The sequence below is a fragment of the Scyliorhinus canicula genome, chromosome 7 (assembly GCF_902713615.1).
Source record: "Scyliorhinus canicula chromosome 7, sScyCan1.1, whole genome shotgun sequence".
Classification (NCBI taxonomy): domain Eukaryota; kingdom Metazoa; phylum Chordata; class Chondrichthyes; order Carcharhiniformes; family Scyliorhinidae; genus Scyliorhinus; species Scyliorhinus canicula.
The window spans coordinates 28951297-28970582 of record NC_052152.1 but is presented as its reverse complement, the minus strand read 5'-3'; the positions used below and the strand labels follow the sequence as shown (position 1 = coordinate 28970582).

General features: G+C 45.4%; 1 protein-coding gene across 1 annotated transcript in view; it reads left to right on the top strand.

Annotated features, from left to right (window-relative positions):
- LOC119968818 (interleukin-10 receptor subunit beta-like) overlaps positions 1–19046 on the top strand; it is a 30390-nt gene extending 11344 nt beyond the window's left edge. The window contains exons 3-7 of the mRNA XM_038801645.1: positions 565–752; positions 850–1013; positions 7400–7544; positions 14257–14414; positions 18434–19046. Coding sequence (XP_038657573.1) covers positions 565–752; positions 850–1013; positions 7400–7544; positions 14257–14414; positions 18434–18715 — 937 coding nt within the window. The 3' untranslated portion in view covers positions 18716–19046. The remainder of the gene's footprint in view (positions 1–564; positions 753–849; positions 1014–7399; positions 7545–14256; positions 14415–18433) is intronic.
- Positions 19047–19286: the final 240 nt, after the last annotated feature.

The window sequence follows — 19286 nt, the reverse complement described above, 5'->3', positions numbered from 1 at the left end:
ATAGAATCATAGATTTTACAGTGCAGCCGGATGCCATTCGGCCCATCGAGTCTGCACCGGCTCCAGGAAAGAGCACCCCACTTAAGCCCACACCTCCACCCTATCCCCATAACCCCACTTAACCTAAGGGTAATTAAGCATGGCCAATCCACGTAACCTGCACACCTTTGGACTATGGGGAAAAAAACCGGAGCAAACCCACACAGACACGGGGAGAATGAGCAGACTCCGCACAGACAGTGACCCAAGCCGGGAATCGAACATTGGACCCTGGAGCTGTGAAGCAATTGTGCTAACCACTGTGCTACTAGTTAACTACATTGTTGTGTGGATCTGGGCATGTAGGCCAGACCAGGTAAGGATGGCAGATTTCTTTCCCTAAAGGACATTAATGAGCCAGATGGATTTTTATGACAATCGAAAATGGTTTCATGGTCATCATTAGACTTTTCATTCCAGATTTTTACTGAATTCAAATTTCACCATCTGGTCGGTTTGGAACTGGGTCTCTGGATTACCAGTCCAGTGACAGATGACTAACTTAATTATGTGCTTCCTTTTCAGTTTCTATGACATGCAGTATAAGAAACAGAAACCTTTTGAGAAAGGCTGTGGGAGCATCAGAATCACAGAATGTGACTTGTCAAATGTACTAGGACCCATGGTCGGTTATTGCCTCCGTGTAAGGGCTGAGTATGAGAACGAGACATCTGAATGGACCGTTATTGAGGGGTTTGAACCACATAAAGACAGTAGGATTGTTTGTCATTATCATATTCTACATTGAAATGAAGTATTTGTCATGATTTTCTAAGAATGCCACAAACGCAACGTGTCTTTGTGATACAGCTGAAATTGGACCTCCTTTAAAAGTGGTTGTGAAGCCAAGGTTGGATATGTTGGATATCGATATCACTGAGCCTGTAAATGAGAATGATAATACATCTATGGGTGACTACTTTCCGGACTTGGCATACAAGGTGTCCTACTGGAAGGTTGGAGAGGAAAAGAAGGTAAATTTCGCAGAATTGAAAAAAGGGATAAAGATACTTTTTCACTAGTTTAAAAGGAACAGCTTCCTTGTAATTGTAAATTTTGTTGAACTAGAAAGTCATGAAAGTAGTCTGATGGATTTGTAATAGGTTTCAGCTCTACTGAAGTGTCAACATTGAGAAGTGTGCACAATATGCCCAACATTCCAAAAATCATTTTTAGTCAATTACGATTGTATAAGAGATGAATAATCACTAATTCATAATTCAAATAATATCACTTTCCTGCAGGTTTTTAAAACCATTTTCATCAATGTTGTGTTGGCCTTACTGGAACAATTTTCCTATAAGGCATAATTTACAGACCACAATAGTTACCTGAATATAAAGCCCAGTTCAACTAATGATTGCAAACCGTTACTAGTCTATTTCATAGAATCAGAATGATTACAGCAAAGGAGGCCAATCGGACCATCGTGTTCATGCTGGCTATCATCCAGAACAATTCAGCTGGTTCCACTCCCCTGATCTTTACCCACAGCCTTGCAATTTTATTCTCTGCAGATAACTATCCCGTTCCCTTTTGAAAGCCACAATTAAATTTTCCTTCATCGCACAAGCAGGCAATGCGTTCCGGATCCTAACCACTCACTTCATATAAGCATACAAAGTGGCAAATATTGGTGGAAGACTAGAGGACTGGGAAATCTTTAGGGGGCAACAGAAAGCCACTAAAAAAGCTATAAAGAAGAGTAAGATAGAGTATGGGAGTAAACTTGCTCAGAATATAAAAACAGACAGTAAAAGTTTTTACAAATATATAAAACAAAAAAGAGTGGCTAAGGTAAATATTGGTCTTTTAGAGGATGAGAAGGGAGTTTTAATAATGGGAGATGAGGAAATGGCTGAGGAACTGAACAGGTTTTTTGGGTCGGTCTTCACAGTGGAAGGCACAAATAACATGCCAGTGACTGATAGAAATGAGGCTATGACAGGTGAGGACCTTGAGAGGATTGTTATAACTAAGGAGGTAGTGATGGGCAAGCTAATGGGGCTAAAGGTAAACAAGTCTCCTGGCCCTGATGGAATGCATCCCAGAGTGCTAAAAGAGATGGCTAGGGAAATTGCAGATGCACTAGTGATGATTTACCAAAATTCACTAGACTCTGGGGTGGTCCCGGTGGATTGGAAATTAGCAAACGTGACACCACTGTTTAAAAAAGGAGGTAGGCAGAGAGCAGGAAATTATAGGCCAGTGAGCTTAACTTCGGTAGTAGGGAAGATGCTAGAATCTATCATCAAGGAAGAAATAGCGAGGCAACTGGATAGAAATTGTCCCATTGGACAGACGCAGCATGGGTTCATAAAGGGCAGGTCGTGCCTAACTAATTTAGTGAAATTTTTTGAGGACATTACCAGTGCAGTAGATAACGGGGAGCCAATGGATGTGGTATATCTGGATTTCCAGAAAGCCTTTGACGAGGTGCCACACAAAAGGTTGCTGCATAAGATAAAGATGCATGGCATTAAGGGTAAAGTAGGAGCATGGATAGAGGATTGGTTAATTAATAGAAAGCAAAGAGTGGGGATTAATGGGTGTTTCTCTGGTTGGCAATCAGTAGCTAGTGGTGTCCCTCAGGGATCAGTGTTGGGCCCACAATTGTTTACAATTTACATAGATGATTTGGAGTTGGGGACCAAGGGCATTGTGTCCAAGTTTGCAGATGACACTAAAATGAGTGGTAAAGCGAAAAGTGCAGAGGATACCGGAAGTCTGCAGAGGGATTTGGATAGGTTAAGTGAATGGGCTAGGGTCTGGCAGATGGAATACAATGTTGAGAAATGTGAGGTTATCCATTTTGGTAGGAATAACAGCAAACGGGATTATTATTTAAACAATAAAATATTAAAGCATGCTGCTGTGCAGAGAGACCTGGGTGTGCTAGTGCATGAGTCACAGAAAGTTGGTTTACAGGTGCAACAGGTGATTAAGAAGGCAAATGGAATTTTGTCCTTCATTGCTAGAGGAATGGAGTTTAAGACTCGGGAGGTTATGTTGCAATTGTATAAGGTGTTAGTGAGGCCACACCTGGAGTATTGTGTTCAGTTTTGGTCTCCTTGAGAAAGGACGTACTGGCGCTGGAGGGTGTGCAGAGGAGATTCACTAGATTAATCCCAGATCTGAAGGGGTTGGATTATGAGGAGTGGTTGAGTAGACTGGGACTGTACTCATTGGAATTTAAAAGGATCAGAGGGGATCTTATAGAAACATTTAAAATTATGAAGGGAATAGGTAGGATAGATGCGGGCAGGTTTTTTCCACTGGCGGGTGAAAGCAGAATTAGGGGACATAGCCTCAAAATAAGGGGAAGTAGATTTAGGACTGAGTTTAGGAGGAACTTCTTCACCCAAAGGGTTGTGAATCTATGGAATTCCTTGCCCAGTGAAGCAGTTGAGGCTCCTTCATTAAATGTTTTTAAGGTAAAGATAGATAGTTTTTTGAAGAATAAAGGGATTAAGGGTTATGGTGTTCGGGCCGGAAAGTGGAGCTGAGTCCACAAAAGATCAGCCATGATCTCATTGAATGGCGGAGCAGGCTCAAGGGGCCAGATGGCCTCCTCCTGCTCCTAGTTCTTATGTTCATGAAAAGGTTTATCCTCATGTCGCCTCTCTTTTGCCATTCATCCCTAAATCAGTGTCTCTCGTTCTTGACCTTTCTACCAATGGGAACAGTTTCTCCCTATCTATTCTTCCCTCAGGAGTTTAAACACCGCTATCAAATCTTATCACAACCTTCCCTTCGAAGAACAGTCAAGCTTCTACAATCTTGCCATGCAACTTTTTTATTCATTCAGGGGATGTGAATGTTGCTGGAAAAGTTGGTATTTAGTGGCATCCCTAATTTCCCTTGAGAAGGTGGTGTTTAATCCCACAGTGTGTGATGTAGGTGTGCCCTCAGTGGTGTTAGGAAGGAATTTTCTTGTTTTCTGCCCAGCGACAGTGAAGGAATGGCAATAAAGGTCTAACTCGGGATCGTGTGTCACCTGGAGGGGAACCTGTAGGTGGTGGAGTTACCATGTATTACTGCCCTTCCAGGTGGTAGGGCTCTAGGTTTGTAAAATGTTATTGAGGGATTGTTGGTGGGTTGCTGTAGTGCATCTTGTAGATGATACACATTACTACCACTGTGCGCCAGTGGCGGAGGGAATGAGTGATCAAAATGGTGGGTGTGTTGCTGATCAAGCAAGCTGATTTGTTCTGATGGCATTGAGCTTCTTGAGTGTTTTTGGAGCTACACTCCTCAGCTAAGTATACTCCCTGACACTACGGACTAGTTCCTTTTTGGATGGTCACCTTTTAGCCACAATATTTATACAGCTGGTCCAATTCTGGTTGATGGTCGGGGATTCAGAGAGAATCATGCCAGTGATTGTAAAGGGAGATGATTGGATTCTCCTTTGCTAGAGATGGTCCATCTGGTTCTGATCTTGCGTAGAAGGAAAAGTCACTTATAAAGCAGCTGAAGATAGCTGGCCGTGGACACTACCCTGGGGAACTCCTTTAGCAATGTTCTGGGCTTGAGAGAGCGGACCTGCAAAAACTATGACCATCTTCTTTTGTACTAGGCATGATTCAAACCAGTGGAGAGTTTTCCCCTGATTCCCATTGGCTTCAGTTTCGCTCGGGCTCCTTGATACCACACCTGGTCAAATGCTGCTTTGATGTGAAGGGCCGTCCCTCTTATCTAACCTCTGGAATTCAGTTCTTTGGTCAATGTTTGGACCAAAGTCATTATGCCGTCTCAAGCTGAATGCTCTTGGAGGAACACAACATGAAAATCAGTGTCGCAAGTTATTGCTGAGGGAATTCCTTGATAGGACTGGTAATGACACCTTGCATCCCTTTGCTGATAATTGATGGGGCAGTAAACTGATGGGGTTGTCATTCGCAATATTGAATTTGTCCTGCTTTTCCTATGCAGGATATACCTGGGCAAATTACATTGCACGGTAGATACCAGTGTTGTTAGTGTTGGAACAGCTTGGCTAGGGGTGCAGATAATTGTAGAGCACAAAGTTTCAATACTACAGCTACAATGTTGTTGTCGGCCATAACCTTTACTGTATCCAGTCATCTCAACTATTTCTTCATATATAGGCTGAATAGATTTGGCTGAAGAATGGCATCCTTAATGCTAGGGACCTTAGGGGGAGGCTAAAACTCAACACTTCTGGCTGAATATGGTTGCACAAGCTTCAGCTTTGTCTTTGGATTTATGTGCTGGGAGCCCCTATCATTGAGGATGGGTGTATTTGTGGAACGTCCTCCTCTGGTTAACTGTTCAATTGTCCGCCAACATTAATGACTGAATGTAGCAGGAATGAAGTCCCCCATCTCTGGAATCATTCTCTCTGAAATCTCTTCTGACTTATTGCTAATGGCTTCATATTCTTCCAAAAGTGCGGTGCCCAAAATTGGGCAGAATAATCCATTTGAGGTTTTATAAAGAGTCACCATGACTTCCTTGCTTTTGTGTACTTTGGGCTAAATGTTCACATCCTGTTTCCCTCTTGTTTGCTTAATCTGCTACCCTGAGGGTCAGTGGCTATCTTGATCAGATCACTATCCATCGCATATCACCCAAACTCACAAATGGGCCAAAGGCTGCCACTTTCAGACCTGAAAAGTGCCCGGTCTGTCTGAAATGACCCTGCAGAGGCAAAGTATTTTAAAATCTGAACAATAGGTTCAGCAGACCATTTCACATTGCTACTACATAGCAGTGGCTATAAGAGTGGTATTTCCCACAAACAAGATGTAACCGTAAGACAAAAGGGACATTCAGCCTTCTGTACCTCAGGCAGAGTTTTCCAGCCCTGCCCACCGGCAGGATCCATGGTCCTGCCAAAGTCGATGGACTTTTGGCTGTCTCGCTGCACCTGCTATGACGGTAGCCATTGTACTGGGCCTGGAAAATCCCAGTAATTGTATATGAGCTTCAGTGTTAAGGTGGGGCCAGGTAAGCAGGTGGTATGTCCCAGCAATCAAACAGTACCTTCCTTGAATTGTTCATAATAGGTGGAGTGCAGATTGTACACGACCAGCTCATCCTTGCAAATCCCAAAAATAAACACCTCCTATTAGATGTGATTCTGTGATTGGGCAGCACTTGCTGAACAACCCTGAGTGCACTAATAGCTACACTAACAATCAATTTAAAATAATCGATCAAGCTTGTAACATGGCTCATTTCATAGAATATACAGTGCAGAGGGAGGCCATTCAGCCCATCGAGTCGGCACCATCCCTTGGAAAGAGCTCCCTACTTATGCTCACACCTCCACCCCGTCCCTGTAACCACCACCTAACCTTTTTGAACACGAAGGCCAATTTAGCATGGTCAATCCATCTAACCTGCACATCTTTGGACAATGGGAGGAAGCCCGAGCACTCAGTGGAAACCCACGCAGACACAGGGAAGAACACTAAGGCCAATTTAGCATGGTCAATCCATCTAACCTGCACATCTTTGGACAGTGGGAGGAAGCCGGAGCACTCAGTGGAAACCCACGCAGACTCCACACAGACAGTGACCCAAGCGGGAATCAAACCTGAGACCATGGAGCTGTGAAGCAACAGTGCTAACCACCGTGCTACTTTGCCACCCATTTTCACTTATTAAAAGAAACATACATTCTCTGCAAATAAAAGGCATATGTTCAAGCCTTCTGAATTGTTTTGAACTACCCAGGAGCTTGGGGAGCCTATAGTTCTCAGTGCTTTCTCCATGGAAACTTTTGTGAGAGCCACAAAGAATCCAGCACGAGTTAGTTGAGCCAAACAGAAAGTACACTTATGCAGCACCAGTAGTTCACGACTGGTTCTCTCTCTAGGCGGAACCATACTGGCCAGCTCCATTTCTACAGCCGAAAGGTTAGCGATTGCCTTGCTCCCTGATCGGGGGAGCTCACATTTCCCAAGATTCAAGGGGTAACCAATTGTCCCCACCCAATAGGATCTGGGCAGGTTACAAGATCCTCTTTAGCATTGGCTAAATAGAGTCCACTTGCCACCAAACAACAATTGCCGCGATTGTTGGAAATTTGGCATTCTTGCTTTTGACCTGATGACTGCAAAATGAACAACTTCGGCACCAAGTTTCACTCTTCAACTACATTTATTAAACTAGCCAACCCAATGAAACAAGAATTTCCATTAATTCATTTGCAGTGTCAGGGAAGTATTTTGAGAAGAAATATGTCTATTGTGTGATTCTACAAGTAATTTTATGAAAATGTTGACAGTATTCACTTCATAATGCTTCCATTTAGTATGTTTCCCTTTATCTGCCTTGCTCCTGCTATTTGGTTCCTGTACCTATTTGATGGACCTTTTGAATTCCACAGACCGAGAGTGTTAACATTAATCAGAAGATAAAAACGCTCATAAATCTTCAACCTTGGACCACCTACTGCCTGAAAGTTGAACCTGTTTTGACTGCGAGAAAGACTCATCCTAGTTCAATTGTCTGTGAAACTACAATGGATAACGGTATCACTATTTTTTTCTATTTGTCCAATTAAATATTTACGCTAATACAGTCAGCTCTCCAACCGGATGTGGACATGTGTTGGCATGGCAGGGTGGATGGAGTGGCATACGTTGGCATGGATAGGGCATGCAGAATGAGTGGAGGCTTTTGAGGGGTGAGGGCTAGAGTGCTTCATATTTAACAGCACAACTGAGGTGAAGTCCCAGAAAATCAGGACAGGCCTTTTAAACAGCTCGACTCCTCAGACCCACTGGAGGGGATGGGGGAGGTCATGCAGATTCTGAGGGACTTTGGCACTTTCTCGGGGTCCAAGCTAAACGAGAATAAAAGCAAGATGTTTGTGATCCAAGCTAAGGGGCAGGAAAAGAGACTGGGAGAGCTTCCGCTGAAGATGGTCGAGAAGAGCTTTCAGTACCTAGGGATACAGGTGGCTCGAAAGTGGGATGCCCTCCACAAGCTTAATCTATCTCGGCTGGTAGAGAAGATGGAGGGGGACTTCGAAAGGTGAGACATGCTCCCGCGATCTTTAGTGGGGAGGGTGCAGACCGTTAAGATGACGGCTCTCCACCGATTCCTGTTCGTCTTCCAGTGCTTTCCCATCTTCATCCCTAAGTCCTTCTTTAAGCGGGTGAACAAGATCATCTCGGGATTCGTATGGGCAAATAAGACCCCGCGAGTAAAGAGACTGTATCTAGAGCGCAGTCGGGGAGGGGGTGGGCTGGCGCTGTTGACCTTTTGCAGCTACTATTGAGCGGCTAACATAGCCATGATTAGGAAATGGGTGCTGGGGAGGGGTCGGCGTGGGAGCGGTTAGAGGCGGCCTCATGTAAAGGTACCAGCCTAGGGGCATTTGTAACGTCACCTCTGCCGTTCTCGCCGGCCCACTACTCCTCCAGTCCGGTGGTGGTGGTGGTGGCATTAAAGATCTGGGGTCAGTGGAGAAGGCACAGGGGGGGCGGAGGGAGCCTCAGTCTGGGCCCCGATACGCAACAATCATAGAATAGACCCGGGCAAGATAGACGGAGGGTTTCAAAGCTGGCATAGGGCAGGCATTAAACGGATCAGGGACCTGTTCATAGACGGGACCTTTCCCAGCCTGAAATGGCTGGAGGAGAAATTCAGTTTGCCCCCTGGAAACGCTTTCAGATACCTTCAGGTACGCGCCTTTCTGAAAAAACAGGTGGTGTCATTTCCGCTGCTACACCCACGCAGGATACAGGATAGAGTGATCTCTGGCACCTGGGTAGGGGAGGGGACGGTGTCGGACATCTACCAGGAACTTCAGGAGGCGGAGGAAGCCCCAGTGGAGGAACTTCAGGGCAATTGGGAGGAGGAGCTAGATGCGGGCCTGTGGGCAGATGCCCTAAACAAGGTCAATTCCTCCTCATCATGTGCCAGGCTTAGCTTAATTCAGTTTAAAGTGGTCCACCGGGCGCACATGACGGCAACCAGAATGAGCAAGCTCTTTGGGGTTGAGGATAAATGTGCGAGGTGTGCGGGAAGCCCTGCAGACTGTGGGCATGATTCTCTGCTCCCCACGCCGGGTGGGAGAATCGCAGGAGGGCCGGGCGACTCATTTCACGCCCCCTGGCGGCCCCCGCGATTCTCCCACTTCCCGCTCGGAAGAATCGCCGCTCGCCATTTTTCACGGCGACCAGCGATTCTCCGACCCGGATGGGCCGAGCGGACTGCCGTTCGCAACCATTTCACGACAGCGGCAACCACACCTGGTCGCTGTGGGGCTTGTGAAGATTGTGGGGGACGGAGAGTGGACAGAAAGCTTCATTCCATTTATAAAATACTTGGATATGGACTTCACATTGAGGATACCCTCTGTTGTGTTGTGTGGCACTACCACCATGCTAAATGGGATAGACTTTGAACAGATCCAGCAACTCAAGATTAAAGACTCCACATCCATGTAGGCCATCAGCAGCAGCAGAATTGTCCTCAACCACAATCTGCAACCTCATGGCCTGGCATATCTCCCACTCTACCATACCACCAAGCCAGGGGATCAACCCTGGTTCAATAAGGAGTGCAGGAGAGTCTGCCAGGACCAACACTAGGTGTCAATCTGGTGAAACTACAACACAGGACTACTTGCATACCAAATAGCAAGTAATAGGGTCAACTGGACTCGAAACGTTAGCTCTTTTCTCTCCCTACAGATGCTGCCAGACCTGCTGAGATTTTCCAGCATTTTCTTTTTGGTTTCAGATTCCAGCATCCGCAGTAATTTGCTTTTACCTCTTGACATGCAAGGCAATACTGTCGCTGAATACCCCACAATCAACATCCTGCGGTTACCATTGTTCAGAAACTGAACTGGAATAGCCATATTGATGTGGCTATCAGAGCAGGTCAAAGGCTAAGAATCCAAAGGCGAGTAACTCACCTCCTGACCCCTCCTCCCTGCAAAACCTGTCCACCATCTACAAGGCACAAGTTCAGGAATGTAATGAAATACTCTGCACTTGCCTGGATGAGTGCGGCTCCAACAGCACTCAACACCATCCAGGACAAAGCAGCCCGCTTGATTGTTCCCCCGTCCACAAACATTCAAACCCTCCACCACCAAAGAACAGTGACAGCCGTGTGTACCATCGACAAGATGCACTGCAGGAACTCGCCACGGTTCCTTAGACAGCACCTTCCAAACCCACGACGACTGCCATCTAGAAGGACAAGAGCAGCAGATATCTGGGAACCCCACCACATGGAGCTCACCACTCCGACTTGGAAATATATCGTCGTTCCTTCATGTCGCTGGGTCAAAATCCTGGAACGCACTCCCCAACAACACTCTGTGTGTAGTTACACAACATCGACAACAGTTCAAGAAGGCAACTCACCACCGCCTTCTGAAGGGCCGCTAGGGATGGGCAATAAATGCTGGCCTAACCAGCGACGTACACATCCCGTAAATTATTATTTTTTTAACTTAAAAGGGCTGTAACCTGCAGGGCTGCGGACCAAGAGCCGGAAAGTAGGTTTAGGCTGGATAGCTGCCACAGACTCAAAGAGCCACCTTCTGTGCTTCAATTTTACTGTAGGATGCATTTTACTGGGTGTTGCAGTCCCTGGCGAAACAGTCCCATCCACAATCCTGACAGCTGCACGGCAGAAATCTAACTTGGCTGAAAGCTCTGTAGTCCCTTCAGCTCTAGTGAGATCTGTGGATATTGTTGGGACTACAGGCAGTCCCCACCGCACTGAGGAGCCCACCTAAGTCGGGGCTAGTTTCAAGAGGTCAGGGGGAAAGGTTTGAGGCTGCAGAATGACATTTGGTGGTGGGAGCGAAGGGGGGGGGGGGGGGGGGGTGCCTCCGAAGGGCCCTGGAGACCTGTAAAGGAGCTCTCGCCCGCTTCCTCGATATCAGCTGAGATAGCTAAAGCTGTTGAGCTTCCCACATCATGTGCTCGAACCTGACGCCAATAAAATACTACAGTGGCAGGGTTCTACTCCTGATGTCAGCCTACCTGGTCAATATTTTCCTTTGTCCTTTTCTCTTCTTTCTTGGTCAGGAAGGTTACATCTTCCAGCTTCTAGCCCACAGAGTCTGTTGTGAATCGAAGGAATTTGAAAAGATCAAGATCAGTGCATCAATGACCTGCCTCCACCTCTTTTAAAACCCTAGCTATAGGCCATCAGGTCCAAATCATTTTTCAGATTTTAATTCCATTAATTCTCAAGTACTTTTTCATTACTAATGTTCAACTTCAAGTTTCGCAGTCGCAATATCATAGAATCCCTACAGTGCAGAAGGAGGCCATTCGGCCCTTTAAATCTGCACCGACCCTTCGAAAGAGCACCCTACCTTGGCCCAATCCCTGCCCTATCCCCGTAACCCCATCCAACCTTTGGACACTTGGGGCAATTTAGCAAGGCCAATCCACCTAACCTGCACATCTTTGGACTGTGGGAGGAAACTGGAGCGCCCGGAGGAAACCCACGCAGACACTGGGAGAATGTGCAAACTCCGCACTGGCAGTCACCCAAGATTGGAATCAAACCTGGGTCCCTGGTGTTGTGAGGCAGCAGTGCTACCCACTATGCCACCATGCCACCCTGGTCCTGGTAGACCCCTGGTCCTCCATAATTTCCACTGCCTTTATGTCTTCTACTATGAAGAAAGAATATATCTCTGCCATTTCCTTATTGCCCCATTATAATTTCTCCTGTCTCTTCCCCGAAGGGTCAGATTACTTAATCGCTGAAGTTCACACATGTAAACTAACCATCTTTAGTTGGAAATATATCAACGCTCCTTCACTGTCACTAAATAAAAAGCTGACAAGTCCTTCAATAACATCACAGCAGTTAAATGAGGCAGCTCTCCACCACTTTCACAAGGACAATTAGGGATGAGTAATAAATGTTGACCTCGCCTGCAATGCCAACATCCCATGAACAAATAGAAAAATCACATTTCTTGTTAGTTTGCTCTTATATTCCACAGAATCCCTACAGTGCCACATGGCACATTGAGCCTGCACCGGCCCTTCGAATGAGCTCCCTCCGTGGGGATGTGTGGGCTGGATTAGAAGTCGGGGTGGACGATCCTGGAATAAGTGAGGAAGCTGTAGGGTGCGGAGGCAGGCTGGGTGAAAGCCCGGCCTCCAGCTGCCGGCACTGTGTCAAAAGTGTAAACATAAAGGATAAAACATGAAACGTTTATCCAGCCCTCCTCTCCCCCCCCCCCCCCCACCCCCCCACCCCCATACACTCTCCATGCCCCATCCAAGCCAACCCATGCCGTGTCACATCCTTATACACACTATGGCCCCAACCACAGCCAATGGTTCCTCAAGATTCCCTGTTAAGGTATGTCTGCCCAAACATCCCTCTCATGGCCCCACATGTCCCTCATGCTACCCTATGCCCCACCCATCCTCAATGGCCCCTCATACCCTCAATGCCAAGCTATTCCCTTCCATCTACTCCCATGGTCCTTTATAGCCCCTATGGTAACTCAAGCCACCTCCAACCCATCACCTTTACTCCTATACCTACAACCTCACCTAATATTCACCATGGGAAGACCTCAGGACCAATGCAGATAGTGAGATGGAATCAAATAAAGTTCCATAAAATAAATCTCTTGCAGATTTCAATATATTGAAAAAAAATTATTATTCATAAAATCTAGTCCACGACATTTGTATTAATTCAACTGCATAAAGCCTTTTGCAGCAAACATTTCATTCAAGTGCGCAATCCCTTTAACAACAAGCATTGGAATTCATAGTCCCAAATCAAAGAGCCTATAACCACTTGTAATTGCCAATGAAGCTATGATATAGCAGGAACCCTACTGTGATCATGGATGCAATCAGCCATGCAGCACCAGTCCAGCAATGGAAACCCTTTGGTTTATGTCAACAGACAAAATGACAAAAATATGTTATCCATATCATATCTTACACAAGCTTTTTTTTATGCTCCAGACATTTATTTTTCCGAAGATTTAAAGGGAAGGACTTTTAAATGCCTTGCAAGCTTGACAGATCCCTTTGACATATGCCTTTGAAAGATCCTCCTGGCACTTCTGAAAGCCCCCTTTTACAGATCCTCTTGACAACTCCTTTTGACAGGACCTTTTGATACTTTTGGCAGGTCCCATTGACAGATCCTCTTGACATCTTTGACAGGTCATTTTAATTGGAGCATCTGACAGTGTTTACAGTTGATTTTTAACATGTCTGTTAACTGTTCCAATGAGATTGGCAGTAATCTATTTATGCACATTTATGCCTACTTTTAACAGCCCCAAGGGGCATCTTAACTCCCCCATAGGTGTCCCGGGATCAGATTTATTGAATGCGAGCCCTAGCTCGCTGAATAAATGACTACCAGTAATGGGATAAAGGGAGAGATATGCACAAGAGCCAAAGACAGAAGAATGCAATGATCTTGCAGGAGAATGTAGGGCCAGATTAGGTTGCAGTGATAGTGAACAGTGAAGACATGAAGGAATTAAAATACAAAATAAAGCTAAATTTAAATTGTAGGTATTGGGGAACTGAGGATCAATGTAGATCAACAAGGACATGGGTGATGGATGAACATGTGAAAGGTACACGGTGGAATATGGGCAACAAAGCTTGGAAACAGGAAAGGGTCATAAGTCCCTAAAAATAAATTTATTTTTGATTGGTCTCCCATACCGACCTTCGACTCAGTTAAAAGTGTTTATGTTGATGTGATCGAGCATTATGGTGAACAAGCTGAGGCAATATTAACGTGTAATTTGTAGAAGTAACGAAATTCTAGTGATTTAATAAATGCATCAATGACTGCCCCATGAGATCACAGCAGGACTATCTGCCAACTACTATAGTACTTCCCTTTTCTTTAAATCATTATAAATATGTAGGGCTTAATTTTCTGGTCCTTCCAACCCGTGCAATCTTACGGTCCCGCCGATGTCAATCTCCCCATTGTGGTTTCCCCGGTGGCAAAGCCGGAATGCCATGCAAAAGTCCGTAGATATCGGCAGGACCAGAAAATCCTGCCATTGGCCAATGGCAAGTCACCCCTTCCACTGGCAACCACGCCACGGGATTGAAATTTGTGCAATTTCTTTTTGGCCTCTTCTGTCTTAACTTAGTTACAGCAGTATCAGTTTGCACCAGAGGTGGGACTTAAGTTGTGTGGGCAAATAATGCTTTCTACTTACAAAAGTTCTCCCACTGTTTGTGCTTGCAGGTAGAGTACCGGAGTGGCAAGTGATTGCGCTTCTTCTTGTGTCAATTTTTGGTGTCTTCAGTGTGACAATGGGAATTTTCTTTGCATCGCTTTATGTTTACAAGGCTGCCAGATATAGTTGTTTACCTTCCTACCACCTCCCTGATCATATAAAAGAGGTACGTGTGATTCCAGTCATTTGTCTCCATTCCTGATTTATCAATCATCAAATTTAATCTGATGCGACCTGGAAAATGTAAGCAAAGTTCCACTCTCCTTCTCGAGGTATTGATTGAGGTTTGTCAAAGCAAGGTTACCGTGAGAGGACAAGGATGTGAGATGGTTTCACAATGGTAAATGCTGGAAAGGTGCTCCAAGTTACTCCCAAATTCACTGCCTTAGCTTTTTCTGAAGCCCCATCTATGCACTGCACTTTCCACAAAATTATCACAACAGCTCTGTGGGAATTCTTGTCCAAAATTGTCTTGCTGACTGCCAGTAAACCTTGTCTCCATTTTAATAAGAATTAAAGTTTAGAAGTAACATGGATGCAGTGTAAAAGTTGCTTCTGTCTGATGTGTTGGGTATGCTGGGTCTGCGAGGACTGCGTTTACCAAAGCAGTGAGAGAGACAGGCTTCCAACACTTGCAGAAATGCAACTCTATTTTATTGAACTATGAACTGTTATACATACTTGAACTGTGGGTTGACACTATGTTGAGTTGACTGGAGACCTGAGGCTAACCTGACCAGACTATCCTGCTACCACGTGGTGGATGTTCTTGTTGCTGCTCACAGGCTCTGGCTGTCTCAGAGGCTGCATCCCAAGAGAGCGGGAAAACTAGTGCCCTCTGGCTTTATAGTGGCCGTGTCCTGTCTGGTGATTGGCTGCTGTGTTCTGTGTGTCAATTGGTCATTCAGTGTGTCAGTCAGTGTCTGTGCACCATCATATACTTGTGTGTATATTATGACACTGTCATCATGATAAGCAGTAGCTTATCTGTGAAATAACAGTAGATTTTTACAGACTGTTGGAACGAGGGGTTTCCAGAGTGAGGGGGTGCCAGAGATACCTGACTCTCACAGGACAATTTCCCTAAAGATTCCAAATAAAACTAGCCATTCCTCACTGAATTAACTGCTGTTACTTTTCTGTCACCACATGGCAACAATACATAGGGCAGTATTTAATGGAGGCGATGGGGCCAACCTCATCTGCCAATTGGAGAGCCGGTCAAAGCCCCATTTCGCCTACTTTAGGGACGGCCTGCAGTTTCATGTGCCTGTGAGGCACTTGACAGGCCAGTGCCAAGCCTACCTCCAGAATCAGCAAATCCGAGCTGGATTAGCCAACACACTATCAGTGCTGCTGGTACTATATGTGCTGCCGGTACATCTATTCAAGGCCTTGCGTCGTCACCAGATCCCAGGCCACAGTTGAGTGATGGCGAGAGGGGAGTCATGGACTGGGGATTTGCAGGAGAGAGGGGTCAACAGGAAGGGCTGTTGCTCGTTTTCAATCCCAACAGCATTGCCAATACTGTTGCTAATATTAATGATAATGTTGGTGAACCACAAGCCTTCCCTTATATCGATCAAATGACCACACAACTAGTTAGTTAGTTCAACAGATGGTTTATTTACATACACAAGAGTTACCTCGACATGCAAACACAATATCTACTACCAGTTAAGCTACACCTATCAGCTACAATAACCCATACTTAACTTCAGGGCGACCGGCACTGTGCAAATGGATAAGGCCTTTATCTGGATTTCACTTGGCTGGTTCGAAGAAAGCGGCTCTGTCTCTGCTGTGCTCATCCGTCAGGTAGTGATCGTTAGTCTTGAACTTGGCTGGCTGTTCCTACTGCAGTTGGGCTGGCACAGGCCAGATCCAAAAGAGACAGAACACATGGCTGTGCTCTCTTTTAGCCCTCTAGGATTTCGCGCTCTTTGGGGCAGTCCTTAATCTTGGGGCGGTCCTTAACCTTGGACCCAATAATTCAACAGGGCTCTGATCACTGTCTTCGGTTTTGGCCAATAAAGGGGTGGGTGCCTTGGTAGCTGGGTGGGTCCTTAGCGGTCATTGACCTTGGCAGTTGAGCTTTCTGAGTAAGGGGAGTGGCGCCGATCAGTCTGTGGCTGTACCGGTTGCTTGATTGGAGTTCTATTGTCCTTGGAAAATGAGCCATTGAAATGCGAACAAGCGGGAGTTTCGATCAGGCTTGGTTACCTGCATTTCTGATACACATAAGCTCTGTATCTGTCTGAGTCCTGGGTTGGCCATAATTCCCATGGTCCTTTGCAGGTAGCCATCTTAGATGGCTACAGGGTGAGGGAGGGACTCTCAGTGGAACTCTCCTTCCCGATGCCAGGTCCCTTAATCAGCCACTAGATGCCTGTGAATAGGCCCCCAGAAGCCTATCGCACAATACCACACATTGTACTTTCCACATGGTGAGCCCCCTGCCTGCCTGGTTAATAACCACTGGATGTACATTCATTCATTGCCCACTTGTCATCCAAGAATCTTTCAACTCTGGACTTAACCAGGATGGAGGCAGGAAGGCAGTGTGGTCCCCACCCACGACCCACCTGCCTGGTTAGATGATTCCATTTGCAACCAAATGTGCCCCAGGGGAAGACATTAAATAGCACCCATATTTGTTAACTCCATGCTTTCTAAGCGAGACCTGCACTTTTCAACCTGCACTTCATACTGTTTGGACAGCACCCAAATCCAGTATTTTTGTTATTCAGGGAAGATTAATTTCCTTCCATGACTTTGTGCATTATCTTTTCTGTGGATGCTTGGTATTTCAGCAAATACTCAGAGCAGAGATAGGATTCGGTTTTGGATTGGGTCCTTGATGTTGGGTCAAATGGAGGTCCCAACCCTGCACAGTCGGGAGCAGTCACCCAGCTGTGATTTCCCTGAATTGGCCAATTGGCAGCTAGAGGGTGCTCGTTCCATTGAATCTAAGATGGTGGGCAGCCTCTGGAAGCTGAAGTCCTCCATCACAGAAGGAACAGCAGCCTGCCATTGAAGGTAAAGAAGAGAAAAGGTGCCTCCATAGTGAGGTGCCATCTCAGCAACTATTAAAACGTTTTATTCAAACCATGTACAAAGCTGCCAGACCATCACAGGGGAGGGGAAGCTCTTGGTTAAAAAAATTCCAGTCGGTCTCTGATAATTGGCCTTAATTAGCTTTTGAATTACCTTAATTGACTGCCCGCTGGTAGCCATTCCATGCCTCCAGGAAAATGGTTTGGGGTTGGGACGTGGTCAAAAATTCCAGACTTATGTAATAATACATTGTCCACATTAATTGATATTCAAAGTTCCTTCATGAAGGCAGCTAGGAAGGTAAATTTGTCAGTCACCCTGTGTCATCAGCAACCCACAAATAGCAACAGATCCCTCTCTCTTCTACTTCACTTAGCTCACTGAGTTCAAATAGAACTCTAGACACGTGGTTAAGAGAAATGAATAGATGAAAAATAAATAACTGCCCATGGAATACATTATAAAAAATAAATAACATGCCCATTCTTTAGAGCAGAAAAGGCTGACGGGACACTTGATTGAGCTGCATAAGGTTATGAGGAGTATGAAGAGGATGGATAGGAAGCAAATATGTGTGGAATCTAATGCCTGAGTTGAAGGATCAATAATGAGGGGGCATAAAGGTGAGGGACAGGAGGTTTAGAGAGAATTTGAGGAATTTCTTTTCACCCAGCAGGTGGTGGGAGTCTGGAATGTATTGCCCGGGAGGGTAGTAGAGGTGGGAAACCTCACAACCTTTAAAACGTACATAGATGAGCATTTGAAATGTAATAATATTCAAGTGCTCGAAGGTGGGATTAGTGTCGATTTAGTGTTGTTTTGTCAGTGCAGACACGATGGGCCGAAGGACGTCTTCTGTACTGTATGACTATGGCTCTACGGCTATGAAATATTTCTTGTGTACATCATCCTATATGGTAGTCTTCACTTTAGATGTGGACATGTTTGCTTTCCAAACTCTCAACTTCCAATTTGTTGTCAGGGCTCCACTTTTTTCCTGAATCCCAGCAAAATACCCTGCATCCCAGTAAATCATCAGGTGCAACACCAGGTATATCTTACGGTAGATTCCCAATTACTGAATTGGGAATGATCAGTCTGAAATGTTTGACTTTGTTTTTTCTCCAGTACCTTGAAGAACCTTCATTGAATTCCCATTTCCTGCTGCCCCAGACGAGGAGTCTGAGCGAAGAATCATTTGACAAGCTAAGTATTGTTTCAGACACCCGAGGAAGTTTTGACAACACAAACGTTGACTTGAGCACAGATACGGAAATGATTGAGAAACAGCCTGTGGAGGAGGAAAATCAGGCAATCGGGGATGAAGAAGAGGAAGACAAAGGACTGCAAAATAATAACAACAACAGCTTTTACGGGAGAATGCAGACATGGCTAGATAGTGCTGCTTGAGCGAGTCAAAGCTGGAGAGATGCGTGAAAGCGATGTGTCATACATCGCCTCCTCTCTATTCTGGGATTTTTGTGACACGTGTATGATTTAGTTTTGTACATTTCTTTTGGGTTGTACACAGAAATAGTAATCTATGTGGTCTGCGTTGTTTTCTTTTACTTCCTTTTCAGCGAACCTTTAAGATTTACTGCCAATGAAGTAAAACAAGGAAATCTGTATAATTTATTATATTTTAGCAGTGAAATGATGCTGTGGGTCATTTTGGAAAGGTTTTTGTTGAGATCTTTTGCAACCTTCAAATAAAAAGTAAAGGACCTCGGATGCTAATATATTACAGTTCTTATATTTGTGTAAATTTCTTTGCAACTTAAGGAGATCAAAAAGGTACGTAGTATTTCCAGTCTAATATCATCAAAGAGTGGGCAGCATGGTGGTTAGCATAAATGCTTCACAGCTCCAGGGTCCCAGGTTCGATTCCCGGCTGGGTCACTGTCTGTGCGGAGTCTGCACGTCCTCCCCGTGTGTGCGTGGGTTTCCTCCGGGTGCTCCGGTTTCCTCCCACAGACCAAAG